The sequence below is a fragment of the Pavona decussata genome, unplaced genomic scaffold (genome assembly GCF_977016875.1).
Source record: "Pavona decussata unplaced genomic scaffold, jaPavDecu1.1 SCAFFOLD_93, whole genome shotgun sequence".
Classification (NCBI taxonomy): domain Eukaryota; kingdom Metazoa; phylum Cnidaria; class Anthozoa; order Scleractinia; family Agariciidae; genus Pavona; species Pavona decussata.
In genome coordinates, this window is record NW_028145510.1 from 490,806 (window position 1) to 511,861 (window position 21,056).

Below are 21,056 nucleotides of genomic sequence, written 5' to 3' on the forward strand. Positions count from 1 at the left end.
CTTTAAATTGTGCATTTTATTACCAGCTGCCAAAAGAATCATATCACCGAATTTCGATTCTGTTGTGTAAAATACCAATAAACGTAAGATGCTCCGAACGCATTTGCAATGTTGTTACTGATCAAAGCTAGCGTAAGTGGTATCTTGTTTTCAGTTGTTGACTGTTATTAGGTAACTTCCATTTGCTTATTCTATTTTATATTTCATAAACTCACAAGTTACCACTGTTACTTGTAATACTGAGTTAAAAATCTGCTTGTACATCCAACGGTTGCATTGCAATTGATTTTGTTTTCAATGCCTTGCAGTGTGAATTCATTAAACGCGTTGATTTTTGAAAAAAAATGTATTGTGTCAGTTACGTTTACTTCACCTGATATTGAACTTGTGTTGAAGGAAATTAAGTATAAAATTTAGATTAAAACATTAAAACAACTAAAACCTGTTTCCATATGGCAATTTTAATTGTTGGCTAATTGAAGATGTAGTTACTGTTTTTGCCAACTGGACGCCTTCCTAAGTATGTACATGAATCTCAATACTGTAAAACGACATCAAGTATCAAGACGTGTGGAAACGTTTTTTTTTTTTTTAATTTTTATTTATTTTATTTATTTATTTTTTTTTTACGGTTAATGAAAAAGACTACCTCAAGAGGATGTTAATGCGACAGGAAAAGTAAAATGCTAACTGGATGACAGTTGGGATGTGTTAACTGGAATCGCGTATGTTTAGTTTCAGTGCAAAACTGGCAAACTTCAATCTTATGACATAGGGAAGAGTTGAGCCAGCTTCAAACACGAAAGAGCCCACTTTCTGCAACACCGTGTAATTTCTTTTAATTTCTGAAGTCGTTTTGTTTTTGTTGATTGGCGATAAAGAACGATGGCCTGTTACTATTTCACTCTCAATAAGTCCTTGGTATCTACAATGTATTTTTTTTTTTTTCGAAAATTAGCTACTGAATTTCATGGCAAACGATAATATCGCACAAACCATGCGTAACCAAGTGTTTGGGTAAACACTTCTGCCTATGTTTGCTCTACTTTCTCAAAGAAAGTCACAATGAAATTGCCAAATTACATGCTAATTAATACATAGAGTTCAAAGTGGTTTCTCTCAAATTCCTTGGTGGTTTGTAATCAATTCCCTTGGGAATTCATCTAATGAATTCGCTTAAAATTCCTATGCAATGCAACCATTGTTGGTCAAATACCTTTCAATTGGGTGGGTCTCTGAATTAACAGAATTAAGCGGTGCTAATCGCCCGGCTAGAGGGATTGTTTGAATAACATCTGCGTTGTTGCAATCGAAGTAAAAGTTCTTTCAGTTATTTGGATTATTTTGTTTGTTGTTTCGCTTCCATAAATCAGAATACATATAATTTCAGCTTGCTTTCCGATGATTGCAGCCGATCCGCAAAGATCGTAGAAATTGTTTATCGATCGCAAAAGATCGCCAAGAGTTGTGTCCCACATGATCGCAAAGCATTGCAAACGATCGAAAAAATATATTCTTGTTTATTCTATTCTGCCTGTGTCCATTCTGGACATCCGAATTGGTTTATGAACTATAATGGCATGAATTTGTATCGCGCGATTGTTAAACATTGGTTTTCAGTTCGCACGATCGTAGCTGGTCGAAAACGGTCGCAGACGATCTAAGGAGAGACAACATTATTCTATCTTTCACGGTCCCCTACGATTGAGATCGCAGAATCATAGACGATCGCAAACGATCCAGAAGTTTGTTTCCACATGATCGCAGAATTTTGGTGGCTAATATTGCGTTTTTCTGAGATTTTTGCTGGGGTAGCTCAACTGCGAACAAGAGCTATTTTAATTTCTTTTGGTAACTATTGACGAAAGAAAAGCTGAACGAAAATAACAGGTTCATCAAGCGACCAAGTAAGAGTAACAGCGCGGTAAAAATTAGCCTTCAGCTGGTTTGTAAAATCTTTTCAGTTCAATCATATTTAATCCCATGCTTTCTCCTTCTGTTTCCTAGGATCCAAGAGAACTCATCAAGTCAGTTACACCTCCACTTGCCTTTCGAGTGTCCTCTCGCCCAACAAACTGGACAGGCTGCAGGGCAAAGGACAAACAGCTTCCCAGACCCATTCCAAAACCATTCGCTGTGAAACCTCCGCTAACGGGGGCTTCAACCAGCAGGACTTCATTTTTCCCCACGGGGGCTTGTGGTACAGGGGATGACGGCATCCCCCCTCCCCCTCCGCTATTACACCCTGCGGAGTCAACCTCGTGTTCTCCACCTCCGCCTCCATTGCTGTACATCCCTGCTGCGGCTCAGAGAGTTACGCACCTTCATGGCCCTCCCAAGCTACAACGATTCCCTTCAACGTCTCCTACACACGAGCAAGAGAGCGGTGAGTGCACAGAGCAGCAGAGGTTGTCAATCGATAGGAATGCTGGACCCCCGCCTCTAACGAGATTTCCGCCTGTTGTTATAGAAGAGCAGGAAAGCGGGAAGAAAGATCACGATTCGGAAGGAAGGGTCTCGAACGAGCTGTCTTCAATGCAAAGTAGTTCTTCAGAGCTCCGTTCCTGTTCTTCGTCGTCGGAGAGTAAGACTGAATTGAAAGCTGATTCTCCTGCTTCTAATTCCGCTTTACCTAGCAGCGGTAGATCGAGCAGTTCTCTTTCCGACTTGAGCAAAATCTCGCAGATGGAAACAGAGGCAGAAGGAGCAGCGTCCCGTTGGAGAAAGAAAGAAATGCCATTGTTAAGGAGGCACTCCTCAGGCAGTCATGACGCTGTGTGCTTTGAACAACTGGTGAACTTCCCTGGAAGGTCACGCGTTATCAACTCTAGGAGCAGTCCACCTCAGCTCCAACGCGTTCCTATCTCAGCGGACGCAAGTATTCAAAGACAGCCCGGCCGACTTGAACCTTCTAGCAATCTTCTTAAAGCCTCTGCTGGTGTTTCTCAAACTTCTGTTGATCGATTGGAAACTTCCGGTAGCCGACTTGAATCTTCTGCTAGTCGAATTGAACATTCCTGTACTGGACCTGAAACTTCCGCTGATCGAGTTGAAACTTCCGGTGCTGGTCCTGGAACTTCCGGTAGTCAATTTGAAACTATCGGTGGTCGACTTCCGTCGACTCCCTTGGGTCGATATGAAACTTCCAGTAGTGGACTTCAAACTTCCGGTGGTCGTCTTGAAACTTCCTGTAGTCGATTTGATGCCTCATATAGTCGGCTTTCACCGAACTTGCCGTTACAGCCTCCTGGGCTGGTAAGGCACACAACGAGCGGACAGGGTCACCGCGGGGCAAACTTCAGTGTAACAACACTTCACAACGATCTATCAACTTCAAGTGGATCCTGTCAGCTGCGGGCCTCACCATTGGCGTTTTCTGCGCACAGAAACAGTCCCAGAACGTTCCAAGAAAACAATTACCAAAGACCTATCGCCATTGCTGAGGCAGCTGTGCCTGCAAGGAGACCCACTCCAGTTCTGCTCGCCACTAAAGACAGGTATAAAAGCACTTACGTGTTCTCCAACCGGCAAACTTTTCTGCCGCCGGAAAATGAACCGAGACCTCTGCAAGTGAGCTCTTTGATTATACCGAGCAAACATCCCGTGAGTATAGCACCGAACCTTGGTGAAGTCAGCTCAGTGCCTTTTCAGTCAGTTGATAACTTTAGCCAATCGGATGAAAGGCGGTCTTTTGCTCGGAATTCGCCGCACTTCGTGCAGAACCAATACGCGGGCAATCATTCGTCACCGTACATTGTTCGACCACATGAGTGCTCGAGTGAAGCAAGCAGACAGTTTGGTGATTCCTTTGGACCCAAGAGAATACCTTCACCAAGATCAGACTTGCTCAGCAGAATCTCGAACGAGCCAGCTAACTCTTTATGTATGACTCGCGTTGGTGTCCCGTCTCCGGGATCCCCCTTTACAGGAGATCAATCTACGGCTTTGCGATCGAACATTCGGCATAAAGATAGCACGCTTGAAAGCTTTCCTCCTATGTGGTCTCATTTGGAATCTCCCTATTCCGTACCATCTATCGCCTCTCGAAATTCTCCCCCTAAACCGTACACTTTCTCCGTAAACTTGCCTCAAGCTTCGCTCCCTACGCGTCATTCTGGATCTCCATCTCTTGGATCACGTTCGAATTCAAGCACGCCAACCTTAGAAGGTTACTCTTTGGCTCCCATCCAAACTACAGATCATCAGCGTGTTTCTGTGATTCACTCCGCGAATCTCAACAAAAGTGAGTCGCCGAACAGTATACAGCGTGGAATTCGTGTAGACGAACATGAAAATTCCACAACGCATCATTTGCCTCCGGCTTTCCAAGCAGGCGATTCGCGGTACGGATCAAGAACAAACGCGATTTTCAGCGAATCCACGCTGACTGACACTTCAATGAGGGAACGCCCAACTCGAGGATCTTTCCTAAACGATCGTAGTTCTGGGGATTTGAACAGGAAAACGTCAAGCCCGTTGCTTCGGCATGTTGAACTTTCATCCAAACATCCCTTCTCAAAATCACCAAGTTTGAATAGCGACACTCCAAGTCCATTACCTCGTCATAATGAGCTTCATGCAAATCCACCGTCTTCGAAATCACCTAATTTAAAAGTAACGAAAAACAACGTTTCGAATTTAGCCGTCGCCGGCGGTGTTAGTGACCCTGAAAAGTCTTCAGTGATTGCCGGCAAAAAAACTCTAGGTTCCAAACATAAGCAAGCGGTTTCCTCTTCACCTGTTTTTCACCCCAGTGAAGAGGAATTCAAAGATCCAGTTGCGTATATTAAGATGATACGCCACGAAGCTGAGAAGTTTGGCGTGTGTGTTATTGTCCCTCCTGAGTCGTGGAAGGTTAGTCTTTTATTTTGTTTTTACTTTCCATTTTGGGGTGGGCTTTACATTTGAAAACAATGTTCAGTCGTTCATGAGTTTACAGTTCAATTTCCGAACACAATCCAATGGCTAGCCTGCGCCACAGACGGAATCGACCGCCAGTAAATACCGTCTGCGAAGTAGCACCCAAATCCTTGTTAATTTCGAAAGTGACTTCCGGTATTTCGTTTCCTTCGTTGGTGGTATAGAACAAGGATTTGGGTGCTAATTCGCAAACGGTATATACCGGCACAGGCTATCCTGTGGTCTGACTAAACTAAGAGACACTGAGGATGCATATGTGTCCCGATTTAGACATGTAACAAATCGTGCTTCTCGGAAACGAGTCATTAACACTCTTCCTTCCCAAAGAAAGCTTGTACTTCAGAATCAGATGTTCCCCAGTCTAACCTCATCAGAAGAAACAAAAGGCATTCCGTAACAATGCATCCTAGTTAAGTTCGCCCCTTTGCGCTTTGAAGTGATTGGTTTAGAAGATGACAAAATTTTGCCTTGCGCAAAACTTGAAGCGTATGATCAATAATGTAACGTGTACATCACGTAGTGAGTTCATGTTTTCACCAGTTTTATGTCGCAAGCGCCCTTTTTTTGGAGTTACGTGCTAATCACTAACAATGTTTACATCTGCAGCCCGAGTTTCAGTTGTCCGACAATGTGAGGTTCAATAGCGAATGCCAGCTGATCCACAGACTTCAGGACAGGTGAGATGATGTGACCCTGACCTGATAAGGTCAGTGTAGAGTGTATCGAGTTGAAGGGGCACTGTCACGACGATTTTGCTGTATTTTGGTCAAAACTTCTCAGATATTTGACGAAAAACGTTTTTGCTGACATGAAATTGCTCTTAGAACACCGGGAAGAAAATATTAAGGGATTTCTCCAAGGAAGAACTAACTATGATCAGTTTTTAGCGACTTCTCTAAAATACACAAGAAGAACTAAATTTTTTCAAGTTGCAATCCATTTCCATCCTAGCCATCCGCAGCCAAACATAATTTATACTAGTTTCTGTGCACTAGTAGGGTTATTGTTAACAAAACTGAACCATTATTTTAAGAATTCCACCGATTCAAATATGTTTTTGGCCATTCAAAGTGAGAGTAAAATAGGTGACATTGCCCTTCACTCGCAGCAACTTCGTTTCCAGAGCCCCTTCTCTCCTCGCTCGCTCCCGCGCGAGGACGGAGGGAAGAAAAGAGAGTCCCTGGGAATAAGATTGCACTCGTTGAACCAAACCATGGCCGTGAGTAAGGTTTTATGGTTAACGTGTGACTGTTCAAATGACAGTGAGTAGTACTTTTCAGTGGTGCTGTAACTAACCTTTAATTTTTTTTCTCAGTGGAAATTCGGGGTATAATAGCACGTAAATGTCGCAGTGTAACTCTGCAGAACAAGTGGTTAAGCGGTGCTGAGAGAACGAGGAAGAAATGCAAAGAAGAAGCGCGAAACAGAAGTCAAGAACGGGTGACTTGCGTGACCATACCTGACCACCCGGACATTTGCGCATTTTGCGTTTGTTCTCTCAACTCCGCATAAGCACCAATTCTCCCGGACGGGTTGTTCGAAAGCCGATTAACGCTAATCCAAGATTAAAAGTTAACCGAGGTTTTCGTCTCGCTCATTAAAAAATGATTTTAAAGGCTCATTTGAAGCTAATCGTAAAGAAAAGTGTAACGTAAAACTAAGGGACAGAAATCTTTTGGAGGAATCCTTATGGATTAGTAAATATACTCGAATCAAAGTTTACGTTAACCCAGGATTAGCTTAATCGGCCTTTGAACAACTGGGCCCCGTTCATTACGGTGCAGACGTGCGTAAGAAATCCCATAACCATTGATTTTTAATATTTCGGCATGAGAGCGAACGCCATGACGCCCCCAATCTTTGCCATTGCCATGCCACCTCATCTGCGCCTCCTTCATTCGCTCACTATTTTCGTGAAAATCTTCCTTAGGTGGGGTCCCGTGGAGGAGGAATTGGCATGCATCAAGAAGCATCTGGATCAGCAGTCCATCTCACTCGTGCCCATGCCTCAGGTAACGTATCCACTGCTTTGCAGTCAACACCCGCTGAAACAGACCGTTGGTATCACGGTCTGGCGTTCCTCATTTCACAACAGTCAATATTGCAACGCGGGCACCATTCCCGCCAAAACGTTTGCAGACGATATTTAGGCAAATATAGAATCTTATACTGAACCTAGGATTTCTGTTTACGTTTAGTTTCTGCGCTGGTGTGAGACTGTTAGCTTGCGCTTTTTGTGATTAATGTTCAGTCTTCGGTATGCGGTTAAGATTGGAGAAGGTCTTAATAAAGCTGATTTTACATGAACTACTGCGAAAGCCACGTCGTATATCCTTAAAAACTTGAATTGATTTATCCCGGAATCTCAAGGTTTAAAGATAAACTGTGAGTTTCCTGTACTCTTCGAGGCCTTCAACTGTTTTTTTGTTTCACAGATTGGTGGATATGAGCTAGATCTACCTCAGTTTTCACGAGTGGTGAAACAGTTTGGTGGACTGCAAAAGGTAACGCGTTTGTTCTTTGATCTTCTGAGTTTGAACGCAGACGTCACTCTTTCTCTGTCCTTTGTCGAACGAACGAAGGAGAAAGGAAAGTGTCTGTTCGCAGGCTGAAATCAACTTTAATCGAGAACATGAATTTGTCATCTAAGAGGGACGATGACAAACCTTTATCCCTGTAAAGAACTCCAGCGAATTGTTTTTAGTGCGTGCTCATGTGAGGTAGTTTTCTTTCCTTTTGCTTTTCACAGGTTATTGATAGCAAAAAGTGGACCAAAGTCGCCGAGATGTTGAAGATACCGCGGGCAGTAAGTTCAATTTATCGTATGGCTGGCTGCGCGAGCGGGCAAGATGAGTCAAATCCTGCGCTGTGATTGGCTACCCGAGCGGGCAAGATAGAGCTATCTTGCCCGCTCGGGATTACCCGTTGCCCGTCCGCTTGGCATCGAAAGTTTAATCCCAACAACAATGCAATCTTTTCTTCGATTTTCTCGTTGTTTTGGGGGTAAACGCTCACTAAAAAGTGCGGTAAACTCTCTCAACATTTACCTAAAGGAAAGGAAAGAGAATGGAATCGTCCTGGCGGTAGTGAAAATTTTGTTTCAGCCACAATGAATGTGAGTTGAATCGGTGAGTTGCTCTGCGTGTAGTATTTTAGATAGAGTTGATTTTGTAAAACTTATTGTCTCAAGTCGAGTGCCAAATTGATAAGTTCTATAGGTTTGCAATGGCTGTATTTAAATCATAGCGTAGTGGAAGTTGCGTTGAGTGTTTAGAGCAGTTCAGAAAAGTATTTTTTTCAAGTTCGCCGAAGAAGCTCACGTTTCTAATTTAGCCGCGTCTTGCCCTAAAAACTGAGTTATGAAGCCTTAAGCTTCATAAACTGTCATGATATGAATGATTTTATTTGGTATCACAAACAACATTTTCGAAGAATTATTGTATTGTTGGACGGCAAGAGAATATGACGAATTCTTTGGAACTTTGGAGGCTTTTTGTCGTTGGTCAAAACTCGAAAGGAGCAACCTGAAAACCAAGCCGATTGTGTAGTGAGTTTGTTAAGAACAAGGGTTACAGCTCAGTTTTGGTCATTAAGTGTCTAGAATCGTACGTTCTTCGCTCTCTTTCAGGCTCAAGATCGCATTGGAAAGCTTCAGGATATATACTGCAAATACTTACTCTCCTACGATCTTCTACCGCAGGTAAAATATCGACTTGTATTGCATGACTGTTGTATTGACATATCTCTGGCAAATGGTATTGACCGTATTTGTTCATTCTTCAGGAGGAAAAAGCTGAATTGTTACGGCTGGTTCAATCAGAAAAAGAAAGTAAAGTTAACTGTGGTAGGTCATAACCTTCTTCCAAGGTCGAATATTAGGAACTTTAATGGAAGTAATTCCTCTCAGTAAAGGGTGGGTGGTAAGGGGGTGGGGGGAGTGGTGCCGCTGTCGTGCAGGTGGCATTTAAGAACGTACAAAAACCGCACACACTGCGGCATAACCTTGAAAAGTCGCCGATTAAGGAGGATCTAACCCTCGTAACCAGAAACGTTTTAGTTATTGAAACATCACTGCCGTTTCCCGAATACAAATGTTATCACCTGAAAGAGTATTTATCGCTTTCACCAAGCTGAACATTTTACAACGTTTCCATCATGGCCAAGTGCTCAGCTGATGTGTCGTAATGTGCTTCTTTGCAAAACTACTTTCTAATCTTTACCTTACTTACATGCTTTTCTTGATTTCCTTTCTCGCAGAACAAGGCACGGACTCCTGGTCCGTCAAGGTAAAAGTATTGATTTGCGATTTCCAGGTGGCAGTTTAGCAGCCAGTTTCAGTTCTCGACTGCTGTTCTCAGCATCATGTAGGATATGAGTGGTAAGACTTCACTCATGATTCTGTTTTATTTCAGGGCCGCAATCTGTCCTTGGTGCCGTTTCAAAGACTTGCTCGTAACGTACAAGCTCATTTCTTCAAGAATCCCCCCTTAGCGAACGACGTCGAGGTAAGTGTTTATTTTCTAAGAGCTGCTTCATCACTTGATCAAATTCTAGCCAACTGCCTACTTTACTGCGCCATTTCAGACCAAATGAGACCTGCACCATTTTCGACCGGCAGATACCTCTTTAGCATATACAGAAAGTACCCCCCTTGGGCCGCGCATACCTGCATAACCTAAATAGGGGAGAACCCCTCGGGGTTCATGCCTGTCTAGCAGACAGCAACGGGATATTTGGGAGTACATTTTATCCCCCGGATAACGACTGAGCCACGGGATAAAGTTACACGCTCATTGAACAACCGGGACCCGATGTTGGAATATTGCCAAGCCAAGTTCTCTCCTTTGCTAAAGTGTGAATGAACGGAAATTGACGCCTGTGTTTGGACAAGGAAACGCTACATGTTTCGTCAATAGGAGTTTCTTCTTTTTTCTAATCGAGATGGATGTTTTGCTTTTAATTTACAGAGGGAATTCTGGAAGATAGTCCACAGCCGTGAAAGCTATGTATCTGTACACCGAGGAAGTTTAGACACAAACCAGGAACACAGCTGTTTTTCGACCGACAAAGGAGATCCATATTCAAAGTAAGTCTCGGTAAAATTGGCAATTTCTATTTCCCGTACACAACCGCCCATTCTCTTTGAGCTCCAGCAACAATTTATCTCGTAGTTTGCATAAATGGTTATAAGTGTTAGAATTATGGTTATTTTATTTGCAGGCTTGGATGGAATTTGAATGTTCTTCCTCACCTGCCGGGTTCAGTCTTGAAACATGTGGGATTTGTTCAAGGTGAGAAATATACGAATATTACAATAAGAATTGATCAAACTCAATAAATGAATAAATAAATAAATAAATAAATAAATAAATAAATTTAAGTGTCAATGTATCTAGCGCTGAACAGTAATTGGGGACACTTTCCAACTGGAATTTGGACATGTTGATTTTTGAGGAGAGGGAAAAACCCGAGTAGCCGGAGGAAAACCTCTCGGAGCAGACGTGAACCAACAACAAACTCAACCCACATATGACGCCGAGACCGGGAATCGAACCCGAGTCACATTGGTGAGAGGCGAGTGCTCTCACCACTGCGCATTCCCTGCTCCCCAATATTCATTAAGCAAAGATTTATTTAGCATGGGATCAATCCATTTTTGAATCCTTATTCTGTTCTTCCAGTAAACGTGTTTGTTTGAGAAGATGTATCGAACACTCAAACAAGGAGAATGATCAAATATTTTTTTGTGGTGAAATTCATTTTTCGTGTGCGTGGACTTAGGGTGTGTTTTCCCCTTGTTTCTTTTTTGTGAAACTAATTTCAGAAATTGTTGCCATCTGTATTAGATATAACGATTCCCTGGCTTCAGTTCGATATGGTGTTCTCTCTGAAGTCTTGGCAAACACATCCTCTGGCTCTCTACACAGTGGACTATCTTCATAGCGGCGCTGAGAAAATCTGGTGAGAAAAGCCATAGTTTTATGCATCATCAGGGAACTTCTTGTTCCTTAGCACATGTAGGATCCACGAATTTCTCTGAAATAATTAAGCAACAATAATTCTAAAAAGCTTAAGGTATGTTAAAATGTAGGGAATTTTTTCCAAAAAAGCCCAATTGTCACTGAAAAATGCGCGGTCAACAGTTTTCTCTTTTGACTCCAATAGCCCTTGGCATGATCTTGTATTCCCGCATAGTTATAAACCACCCAAACCTTATACACAGGATCCAGAGGAGTTCTTTTTGATCGTATGACAAACTGTCCTCTGTGAATGCCCCACCCAGTTAACCACGATTCGCCTTTTGAACACCGCCTCGTGGACTCTTTTACTCGTACGTGCCGCGGGCCAAATTACTATGGACTCAGAATTTTGCCAACGTTGTCTTACAGTAAAGAATATGTAGTTATTTTCCTCGGCACTTCATAACTCATTCGGAAAGCAAAATGTGTTGCCTTTTGTGCAATGAATATTTCGCCCACGCTCACTGCTGACTGTATTTTAAACCGCATTGTTGTAAAGCGTGGAAGATCGAGGGGCATGTAAACAGAAAACAGCTAGGATACAAGGGCCCCTGGCAATTTTTATTATACAAAACAAAAACTTTCTATAGTCACCAATATTCAAAGATAACAGCGTCTTCACAGTTCTTTATGCACTATTTTAATTATAATAGGGATGTATTGCCCAGAAGGACAAGGAGCAGTGATAAACTTAATTAGACTCCCGTCTGTAAAATTAGAATGTACGAAAAAAGCCTTTTTTTATCATGGCTGTGTTTATTGTACTTAATTATCATTATTATTTCCACTCAATTTCGTTGGTTATATAGGACCTCTATGGATAGCAGTTTTTATCTTGTACAAAAACTGAAGGAGGTACCCTATTGAATTCTTATCTTATCTTTGTACGATAGAAAGAATTTCTCTGGCCTCAGTGACGCGATTGAATTGGGCCTTGGCGAGTCAACCAGTTTTCTTGTGTCTAAAGACTAAATCTGACTGTTTGCTGTTTTGAATTAACCTTAGGTACAGCGTTCCCGTCGGAGAAAGGAAAAATCTCGCTTCTCTCTTTGAACATGAGGACGGTCAAGCTGTGGAAACATCGCTAGCGGACAAGATGGTAAAGAAAACAACAAGATTTGTGTTTCACTGTAGCTTAAAAAGTTACACGTATTACTGCAATCTTTGGCTGGTTAATTTTTTGTAATACACCTTCATGTTTGCCTTGCAGTTCAGCAGTTTGTTACGTTCTGCTAATGTGTTGTTGTTTCCTGGGGCAAGACAATTTGAGCCATATCATCTCTCTGCCTAAGTGTATAATTGTGAGGACAGGCTCAAAGTACAGGGCCCGGTTGTTCGAAAGCCGATCAACGTTAATCCACGATAAAAAGTTAATCGAGGTTTTCAAATGGCTTTCTCGAACTCATTAATTATTCATGAAGAGAAAACAAAGAAAATCATTACCGTGAAGGAGGTTTGGAAATGTGATATTAAATATCATAAAATTTTGTGAACTTTTGCTTCGAAGTTCTCCAAGAATTATCAATAGTTTGAGAAGCTGTATCAAACACACGAAAGGGTGTTTCCTCCTATTTCCAAACACCTCGAAGTTGGTTAAAAAAAACTCGACTGCGCCTCGTTTTTCCAACCTACTTCTCGGTGTTTGGAAATCGGAGGAAACACTCTTCCTCGTGTTTGATCTATTACTTAAAAAGCTGAATTTAAGCTTATGGTAAAGAAAAGCCTAAGAAGTCAAAACTGAGGGACAAAAATGTTTCGAAGGACCTCTGTTGATTAGTAATTAAACTCGAATCAAAGTTCACGTTAACCCAAGGTTAGCTTAATCGGGCTTTGAGCAACTCGGCCCAGATGTTCAGATCTTAAGATCGCAGTCCGACGCTCTGACCAGTAGCTCTTTACTGTTCACCAGGTCTCTCCGAACAGCCTGACCGACAAGGGTGTGGCAGTTACTAGAGTTGTGCAAAAACAGGGACAGTTCGTGATCGTCTTTCCTGAGGTAAGGAGCGAGTACAACAACAACAACAACAACAACAACAACAACAACGCAAATCAATTTCCCTTCAATCGTTAAACTGACGTACTGAGCGCGAAAGGCTTTTGAGGTGCCTACAGTGACTGATCTTTTACTCTGTAACTTACTCTACATTGTACACCTTGTACATTTTTCAGGCTTATCACAGTAGCATTAGCTGCGGCTATTCCATCTCTGAAGCTGTGTCCTTTGCTCCGCCTGACTGGCTGCTACTTGGCTCAAAACGGTACAAGGTAAGAGCAATTGCCATCTAATCATTTTTTTTTTTTCGTTTTAGTTTAATTTTTCAATTTTATTATTTTTAATAAACAAGAGATCATCGCAGTTGTGTAGGCATTTTAAGCAGTTACGAAAAGAAAACTTGAAAAAAATTAGACTCGAACGGGATTCGAACCCATGACCTCTGCGGTGCCGGTGCAGTGCTCTACCAACTGAGCTATCAAGCCAACTGGGAGCTGGTCATTCAGTGGTAAATTCATAATAGCATACCCATAATCAAGATTTCAAACGCTACACTGTGTAAGGTGCAAACCGTCTTTTCGGTTTGTGTAACACTGTCTTCAATTGCTGATAATGACAACAACAACGGAAGCTTTATTCTTTACAAACATTCACAAGAAAACACTTGAAAACCCGTAGGCAGCGTTTGAGCTATTCGGAGGGGGGGAGGGGAGGGGGGGGAGTCAAGAAGGAAAACGATATTGAAATAAAAATAATGATAATAAAAAAACCCGGTAATTCTCGGAGCAAGCTAGAAAGGGCAGGATGACGGCGCGCTACAATACCAAAAAAGAAAGGCATCGTTACTTAAATTTAGACGTGAAGGTTCGTGGTTCAATCTGGGAGACTTCAATGTAGTCATTTTCAGTCTTCAGAATGATGCAATTAAACAAAGAATTCAACAGAAATCGTCGTGAGATCACGTTGTTGTACTTGCTTGTTTTGAAGTGTATGGTTGCTCCCGAAAAATGTGGTACGCCTCTCTGACCCTTTCTTTATTCCGTTTTTCAAGGATTTGCAAGACCCTGCCTGGTTGAACGAGTTCGCTTTTGACAGACTGCTGGTCGGCTTAGCGCAAGAGGTGAGAAGCTTTAATATTTCAAGATTTCCTTTGGTACTTAATATTTTAAGAGGACAGTCTGGGTAAATTCTTATGATTGATATATTTAAAAAATTATGAACATACTACCAGAAAGTCGGCCACCGCGGGAGAGTACTTCGGGTCGTGTAGCAGACTGTTTTGGTGTCCATCTGTTAATTATTCACCTCATATTGTAATTTTTAATCACCTAAAAATAAAATCGTTTACAATTTTCCAAAATTTTACCAATTTCACCCCCTTTTTTTCTTTCTTCTTTGTGGCAATTATAGGCAATGCAAAAATTATTTAAAAAAAAAAACAAACAAGAAAAGTTCTGAAAGATTGATGTGACCGCGCACTACAAACTTATCAACCGAGGCATTTTTGGATTACTTGAAATGTGGAAGAGATCAGTAATAAAGATAAAACACTGAAAGTGAACCTGAAAAATCACGGTATTTACCAAGACGTCCCCCTTAAATGTGCCAAGATCATACTGAATTTACTTTGTCACAAACACTGGATAAAGCGTGTTAATTAATATCCCAAATCCTCCTCATTCACTTGGTTTTCAAGCATTTTTTGTTTGCGTTGCTTGGGAATTTATTAAACATGAGGAACATCAGCTGTCCCAATATGGTCGATACACTGTTGGATGATAACATTCCGATATGTGTTGCGAACGAGACGAACATCATTAACCTTTCAAATGAACCGTTCGGTGGGTGCCCCTGATAACAACTGTACTGTAGCTGGAATAAATCCCGTTTGTTTACCTTTTAAAACCAATACGCAAATCTCAGATCTTTTCAATTTTCATTTGTGAACAATAGGCCATTTCCGAGTTTCTTTGAACCTCATTATGAAAGCGAGGCTTCGTGGATAGTTTTTGTTGTGAAAATTAGTTTTAATTCATATGCAAACAAAACTAATTTTCGTATGAAAAGCTTTGCACTTTGCCACGCTTTCGTAGTGAGGTTCAAAACAACTCCGAAATGACCTATTGGAAAACAAATAAACTGGAAGACCAGCGTAAAAACGGGTTTCATTTGAATGACTCCTGGCGTACCCTTAAACAGATTTCAGTGTAACTCGAGCAGGACCATTGGAAAGGACCGCGAAACAGCTTCCTTAGAAATACAAAAGGATAACATGTTATCCATAGAATCAAAGTCAGTTGGAACTCGTTAAGATATGTGATTGAACTTTTCGCTCGTGTTAATGCACGAAAGCTCTATGTGGTTTCTTCGAAGACCGAGGTCGCAGCAGTTCTGCTTAAAGTGTCGCCCTGGCCCCAGTTGTTCAAACAGCGGATAACTCTATCCAATGGAAAAATCGCTATCCAGAGGATAAAATGTACTCTAACCAATACATTTTATCAGCCGAGCGACTTATCCGCTGGATAAAGTTATCCGCTCTTTGAACAACTTGGGCCTGATGATTAAGCTGAACGGTTTTGTGATAAAATATTTGACACGCGAGTAAGTTGATTTACTGCAAGTAATTTAAACTCGACTGTTCAGTATTTAACTGAATAATTTATAAGATAAATCAATAAAGTTGCCTCTGCTGATGCGTTCTTTGTTTTTATTTCTCAGCTCGGTGACGAAACCCAGGAAGTTTTGGAGTGTTTGCTTGCGGAGCTAAAACTCGTACGGTAATGCTTCCAAGGTTTTATGTTCCGCTTTTGTTTCTCTTCCTCTAATTCGAGTTCCGTTTCTGGCCTCAGTGGCTTAAACATGTTACCTTCAAGAAGCCAGTATTAGCGATGATCAAATCTAGCGATGCTCTCTCACGTATTTACCAAGTAACTTAGAGCGCTATAGCCGCCATCTTGGATTTTAAAAGGAGCGGAAGATTGGAGAGTGTAGAAAGTGCGACCAAGTGGGGGTGGGTACTACGACTTTGCAAATCCAAGATGGCGGCTACGTGCGCTCCCCGAAAACGCCTGTACTGCAGGCTACAGGTAACTTAAAGATAGGGCATCTCTCTCTCTCTCTCTCTCTCTCTCTCTCTCTCTCTCTCTCTCTCTCTCTCTCTCTCTCTCTCTCTCTCTCTCTCTCTCTCTCTCTCTCTCTCTCTCTCTCTCTCTCTCTCTCTCTCTCTCTCTCTCTCTCTCGGATGAGAACAGATTGCGCCTGAATTTAATCTGATCTCTGAGAAGACGGGTCGTGAGAGACCGACTTGAGAGTGCATGGCAGTTCGTGGCTCTTAAAGGTGGTCCAGATAGTCGGCTGGAGGACCACTGAGTTTACTGGATGTGTTTCTCTTGAACAGAAAACAAAAGATTTCGGCCCTCATAGAGTGCAAGCTTCAATAAAGTTGTCGTTGTTCTTTAATCGGTGATTATGAATTTTTGTATTAAATTAGACTTTTTCTCTTTCTAAGTACACATTGAAAATGGGGTAGATATTTTAGATTTTGTTTTTACTTCGACAGATAATTTTAGTGACTGGGTAGGCCGGCTCTGGTTATGCTCGGTCCTAATGTTGTCCTTTCCGGCCCTCCCACGTAGTCAATAAGTACATATAATTGTTCAGGGTGGGGAGGGAGGGGGACGGTCGTTTTGCTTGTTGACAATTGTTTTCTTATTCCTCCCATATAGGAACGAAGAGAAGATGTTTATGAGCGAGCTTCTTGAACTGGGTTTGATTGAAACGATTGACAAGGACCAATCATCAACAGGATCCTCGGGTGAGAGTCAGTAGCTTTCATTTGAGTGGTCACAATTTAGGATTTTTTACGCAAAGTTTAAAGTTCTAGAACTACTTTACATTACTCCAATCGTGAAAAATGTTATGTATCAGTCGTTTCCATCAGTGTCCCCTTCCCCACCCCCCTCGGGATGACCCTCGGGGTATTAGGAGTGTTTTGAAAACAAACCGGCTAATGCCCCACGGTCAGGACGACCGAACTATTCAAATATCACATGGTACAAAAAAAATATAAATTGATTTCTTCGTTTCTGGTCTTACTTTCATTCTAACTGAAGTTCATTCGGCCCAACTAAGTCTCACTGAAACAAGACTTTATTTCTCGTTTTTAATATTTCTCCAGCGACCGTTCTTTCTTTAGATCTATCATCTCTCGCGACGCCCGGGACGGACAAGTTGGAAAAATTAGAGAGATTTAGAATTATGATTACGTCAAACGACAGAAATGACCTCGTGACTATGTTCGTCCATCATTTGCCGCTCGCTGTTTTCAGTTTCTCAGTAAAATTGAGTGCTTTTGCGTTAGCATCAAAGGTCAGTATTTTGCACTGTGTTCATCTGTGTTCTAATTTTTTTCGAGAAAACATAAACGCGAATCTGACGTTTGCCGTTTGCCGAAAACGCGATTCTTAATCTCTTTAATATCCCAGTAATACCCAGGTCCCAGTTGTTCAAAGGCCGGATAACTTTATCCGTTGGATAAGGCACTATACAGGGTCTAAAATATACTTCACGTTTAACTTTGTCCAAGGTTTTCGTACACTCCCAAACTTAACACTGGTTAGAGTGTGCATAGTCGCTTGTACAAGAGGAAATACTGAAATCTTTGCACAGATATGATTGAAACTGTTGGATAGAGACTTATCCACTGGATAAAGTTATCCGGCCTTTGAACAACTGGACCCTGAGGGATAGACACACAACTGGAATTAACTGATTCATTATGCCTTAGAAAAGGGGAAACTTAACCCTGTAAGCGCTAGTATCAACATACATACCCTCCTTACTGTTTTCCGTCTATTTGTTCTGGTACTAGTTGGGAGAATTCGTTTAAAAATCGTTACATTTTATCTTTGGTCATCATGTTCTCCGCAGCATCCTAAGCTGCGTACATAACTGCGATGGTCTCTCATTTAAATTTTCTTTCATCCGCAGAAAAAGATAAATAAAATAAATCACTTGATTTAAGTGTCAGTGTATTTAGCGCAGAGCACTAATTGGGGACACTCTCCAGATCAAATTGGAATTTAGAAATGTTGGTTTTTGAGCGGAGGGGAAAACCGGAGTACCCGGAGAAAAACCTCTCGGAGCAAGGACGAGAACCAACAACAAACTCAACCCACATATGACGCCGAGTCCGGGAATCGAACCCGGGCCACATTGGTGGGAGGCGAGTGCTCTCACCACTACGCCATCTTTGCTCCCCTAAAAATAAATATATGGATTTCATGTCTTTCATTTCCTTCTTTACCTTTGGCAGGGAAGAAAAGCAAAAAGTCGCTGACAAGCTGGACACAAGCTGATTCGAGTTGTGTTTTGTATTGCGAGGAATGCGACCGACCCTGTTATCTGTCAGCGGTGAGTTCGCAACTATTTATTGAAAGTACATGCTATTGGAAAAGTTGTCGAAAATCAGATAAATTAGTAACCGCTAGCCAACTTGAAAGATTAGTCTGTTACATGCATTCAGACTGGAGTAAAATCAACGACAAAGAAAGAATATTTTCAAGTGAAAATGTTCTTTATCAAGCCTAAACAACTTTGACAATTTACAAGCTCCTCCCCATCCCAAGGACGTCCAGTAAACGAACAGAAGCCTTGGTCCACCATTAGGAATTTTACTTAGGCTGGTTGCAGTTTCCTGTTTTCTCAGTCCCACAACTGCTTTCGCGCGCCGTACCCTTCTATCGTACCAATCCCTTCTCGTCCTAGGACCTCGTTCCATGCTCCTGTCGGTACCGCAACAGTTTTTTCGAGAGAGAAGACAGACTGCAAAATTTTACAAATTTTACGGAAATCTGCGGGAATACGTCAACATAAAAGATTCGTCCGCGCCCAAAATGATGACCCACCACCCTCGCGAAAGTTCTAATATTTGGATGTGTCATCATTCCTGTCCTCTAGGTAACAGGTGACGACGAACCTCAGGTTCTGTGTTTAAAACATGCCGTTAAACACATTCGCGCCAAAGCCTCGCCTAAAGGATTCAGAATTTTGAGCAGATATGATACAGTAAGTGTCTAAAAGACCGAAGTTAAACCGTGTCAGTTGAGCAGCTAGGGATTCTAGAGATCTACTCTTCATCCTCAAGGGTGCCTTCGCTCAAAATTGGAAAAGATTCATCATTTCCGTTCTGAAGAATATGTCTGGATGAAACTTACACAGCGTCACGAGAAAACACTGCTCGATTACAGCATAATAAATAGTACAAGAAGCAGGTATTGCTCAGAAGCTTTCATTTGATTCGTCCGGCACTATTTAGGATTTTGTCCACAGAAACAAAAGTTAAAACCATCGTCGGCATAACAACTGGGACCACGCGAAACTATTGCGCGATAACTTTGATATGAACGGTGACTCTATGTTGTACGGATGGAAGTTTTCTCTAGGGAGACGTGTAATCATCGTGTGAATATCTCCACTGATTCTGTGTTGTACTTTTCTTTCTTAGGATCGACTGGATGAACTCATAAACGAAGTCGAGGAAAAGCTAAAGAAATTATTGAAAGGCCCGCCGAGCTAACAGACTGGATACACTCTTTAGTATTTCATTAAACATTTTAATGTTTAAAGCTTTAAAAAGCTTTGAAGTTTGACAAATTCAAGTAATGCTCCGAAGAGATTCAAACGACGAGGAAAATGGAAAGTGATGAATGGTACCCCTTTCAGTTTCTGTATGTTATTCTTGTTGTCTCATTTTTCCATTCTCAATTCTCTTCTACGAGAAGTCCTTCACACGCGAAGGGCCTTTTGTCCACTCGCGTGGACGTCGCGCTTTTCACTTCACGAGAGCTCGCTAAATTAAGAGCATCCTACCTTTTCTCTCAGGAGTAGTCAAACCTCGTACTCGAGATGTACACGGCCGCCAACTTAGGTAGTTATGTTGAGTTTAACCTGCAGAGTGACAAAACTACCGAGTGGGGCACGGCGGGGCCGATCACACGGAAAAATAGTGGACTTTGAACAGTCTAACGCGCGCGTTTCCAATTGATACTTTCGCGCAAAATAAAATGAAAAGAATAAAATAAAGTTGTAGTCTAAATGTTCTTGTTACAGTTCAATTCACAGAAAATACGCATACGCTGAAAATATTTTATATAAATACAGTTAGATATTGGGTCTATGACATAATATTTTAGTTCGTTCCGTAAAATACATGCAATTGCATCGAAGAGTAGAAATATATAGGGTTACATGTAAAGAATCTTTTAGCAGGGCCTCTGGTTGTTGGCCTGCAATAAAATGTATAGTATGCTATAAGCTACACGTAAACTACTATGAGTGGAATAAACCGCATGTTTTGTTTAAAGTGTGACAGGCGATTTTATCTCGCAATGTCTTTAAATTGGCAGATCAGGCCAAGAAAAAGCTTTAACCGAAAAAAAAGGGTTTTACATCGAGCTGTAAAAAGAGAAATACAAGCATCAGCGCGAGCAAAAAAAGGTCGAGTCGAGCAAACGCAAGTACAACAGATGAACGCCAGGACAAGAGTTCGCGTCTCGTAGGAATGAACAAACCAACCAGCGACTATATGTAAAACAGTACAACGCACAAAATGAGTGTGGAAGTGATTAGCAAGCCAGGCAGTCGCGCAAGAGCTAGTTAAGGGCGTATTTTTCGGAAAGAAATTGATAAACTAGTTGCGATAAAGATACTAACTGATTGAAGACATATTTAGCTGTTTAGATACAGCGTTTTTCAATCGAGGGTCGTACAGTCGCAACAGATGTAAACAACACAATGAGTCAATCAGAATTCGAAGCGAATACATGTAACTGGCGCCAAGCGCGGGAAAACGCGTGCAGCCAAAGCACGATTGGTTTTGGTTTGTAATCCCATTGGTTTAGAAAGTGGCGCGAGTTTTGTTAACCAATCACAGAGCGTAGTCATGCAAAACCAAAGCAAATGCAAATTATTTTCGACACTCAATTGAAGACCACTCTAGTACGACCGTGGATTAGAGTTGTTGCACGGCGGTTAGCGTTGTCCACATTATGCCGGCATAATTTTGAGCATAATAGTGAGGAATCAGCATCGAGCATTATGCCAGCATAATAGTAAGCAAAATT

General features: G+C 41.7%; 1 protein-coding gene across 1 annotated transcript in view; it reads left to right on the plus strand.

The window, feature by feature from the left end:
• The window catches only part of LOC146473447 (uncharacterized), a 31,654-nt gene extending 11,355 nt beyond the window's left edge, over positions 1–20,299 (plus strand). Inside the window, exons 6-26 of the mRNA XM_085118106.1 lie at positions 2,008–4,854; positions 5,527–5,597; positions 6,851–6,932; positions 7,356–7,424; positions 7,670–7,726; positions 8,549–8,620; positions 8,704–8,764; positions 9,178–9,206; positions 9,333–9,425; positions 9,888–10,006; positions 10,141–10,211; positions 10,767–10,881; positions 11,946–12,039; positions 12,850–12,936; positions 13,110–13,205; positions 13,985–14,053; positions 15,652–15,710; positions 16,659–16,747; positions 18,248–18,345; positions 18,892–18,999; positions 19,439–20,299. Coding sequence (XP_084974232.1) covers positions 2,008–4,854; positions 5,527–5,597; positions 6,851–6,932; positions 7,356–7,424; positions 7,670–7,726; positions 8,549–8,620; positions 8,704–8,764; positions 9,178–9,206; positions 9,333–9,425; positions 9,888–10,006; positions 10,141–10,211; positions 10,767–10,881; positions 11,946–12,039; positions 12,850–12,936; positions 13,110–13,205; positions 13,985–14,053; positions 15,652–15,710; positions 16,659–16,747; positions 18,248–18,345; positions 18,892–18,999; positions 19,439–19,510 — 4,458 coding nt within the window. The 3' untranslated portion in view covers positions 19,511–20,299. The remainder of the gene's footprint in view (positions 1–2,007; positions 4,855–5,526; positions 5,598–6,850; positions 6,933–7,355; positions 7,425–7,669; positions 7,727–8,548; positions 8,621–8,703; positions 8,765–9,177; positions 9,207–9,332; positions 9,426–9,887; positions 10,007–10,140; positions 10,212–10,766; positions 10,882–11,945; positions 12,040–12,849; positions 12,937–13,109; positions 13,206–13,984; positions 14,054–15,651; positions 15,711–16,658; positions 16,748–18,247; positions 18,346–18,891; positions 19,000–19,438) is intronic.
• Positions 20,300–21,056: the final 757 nt, after the last annotated feature.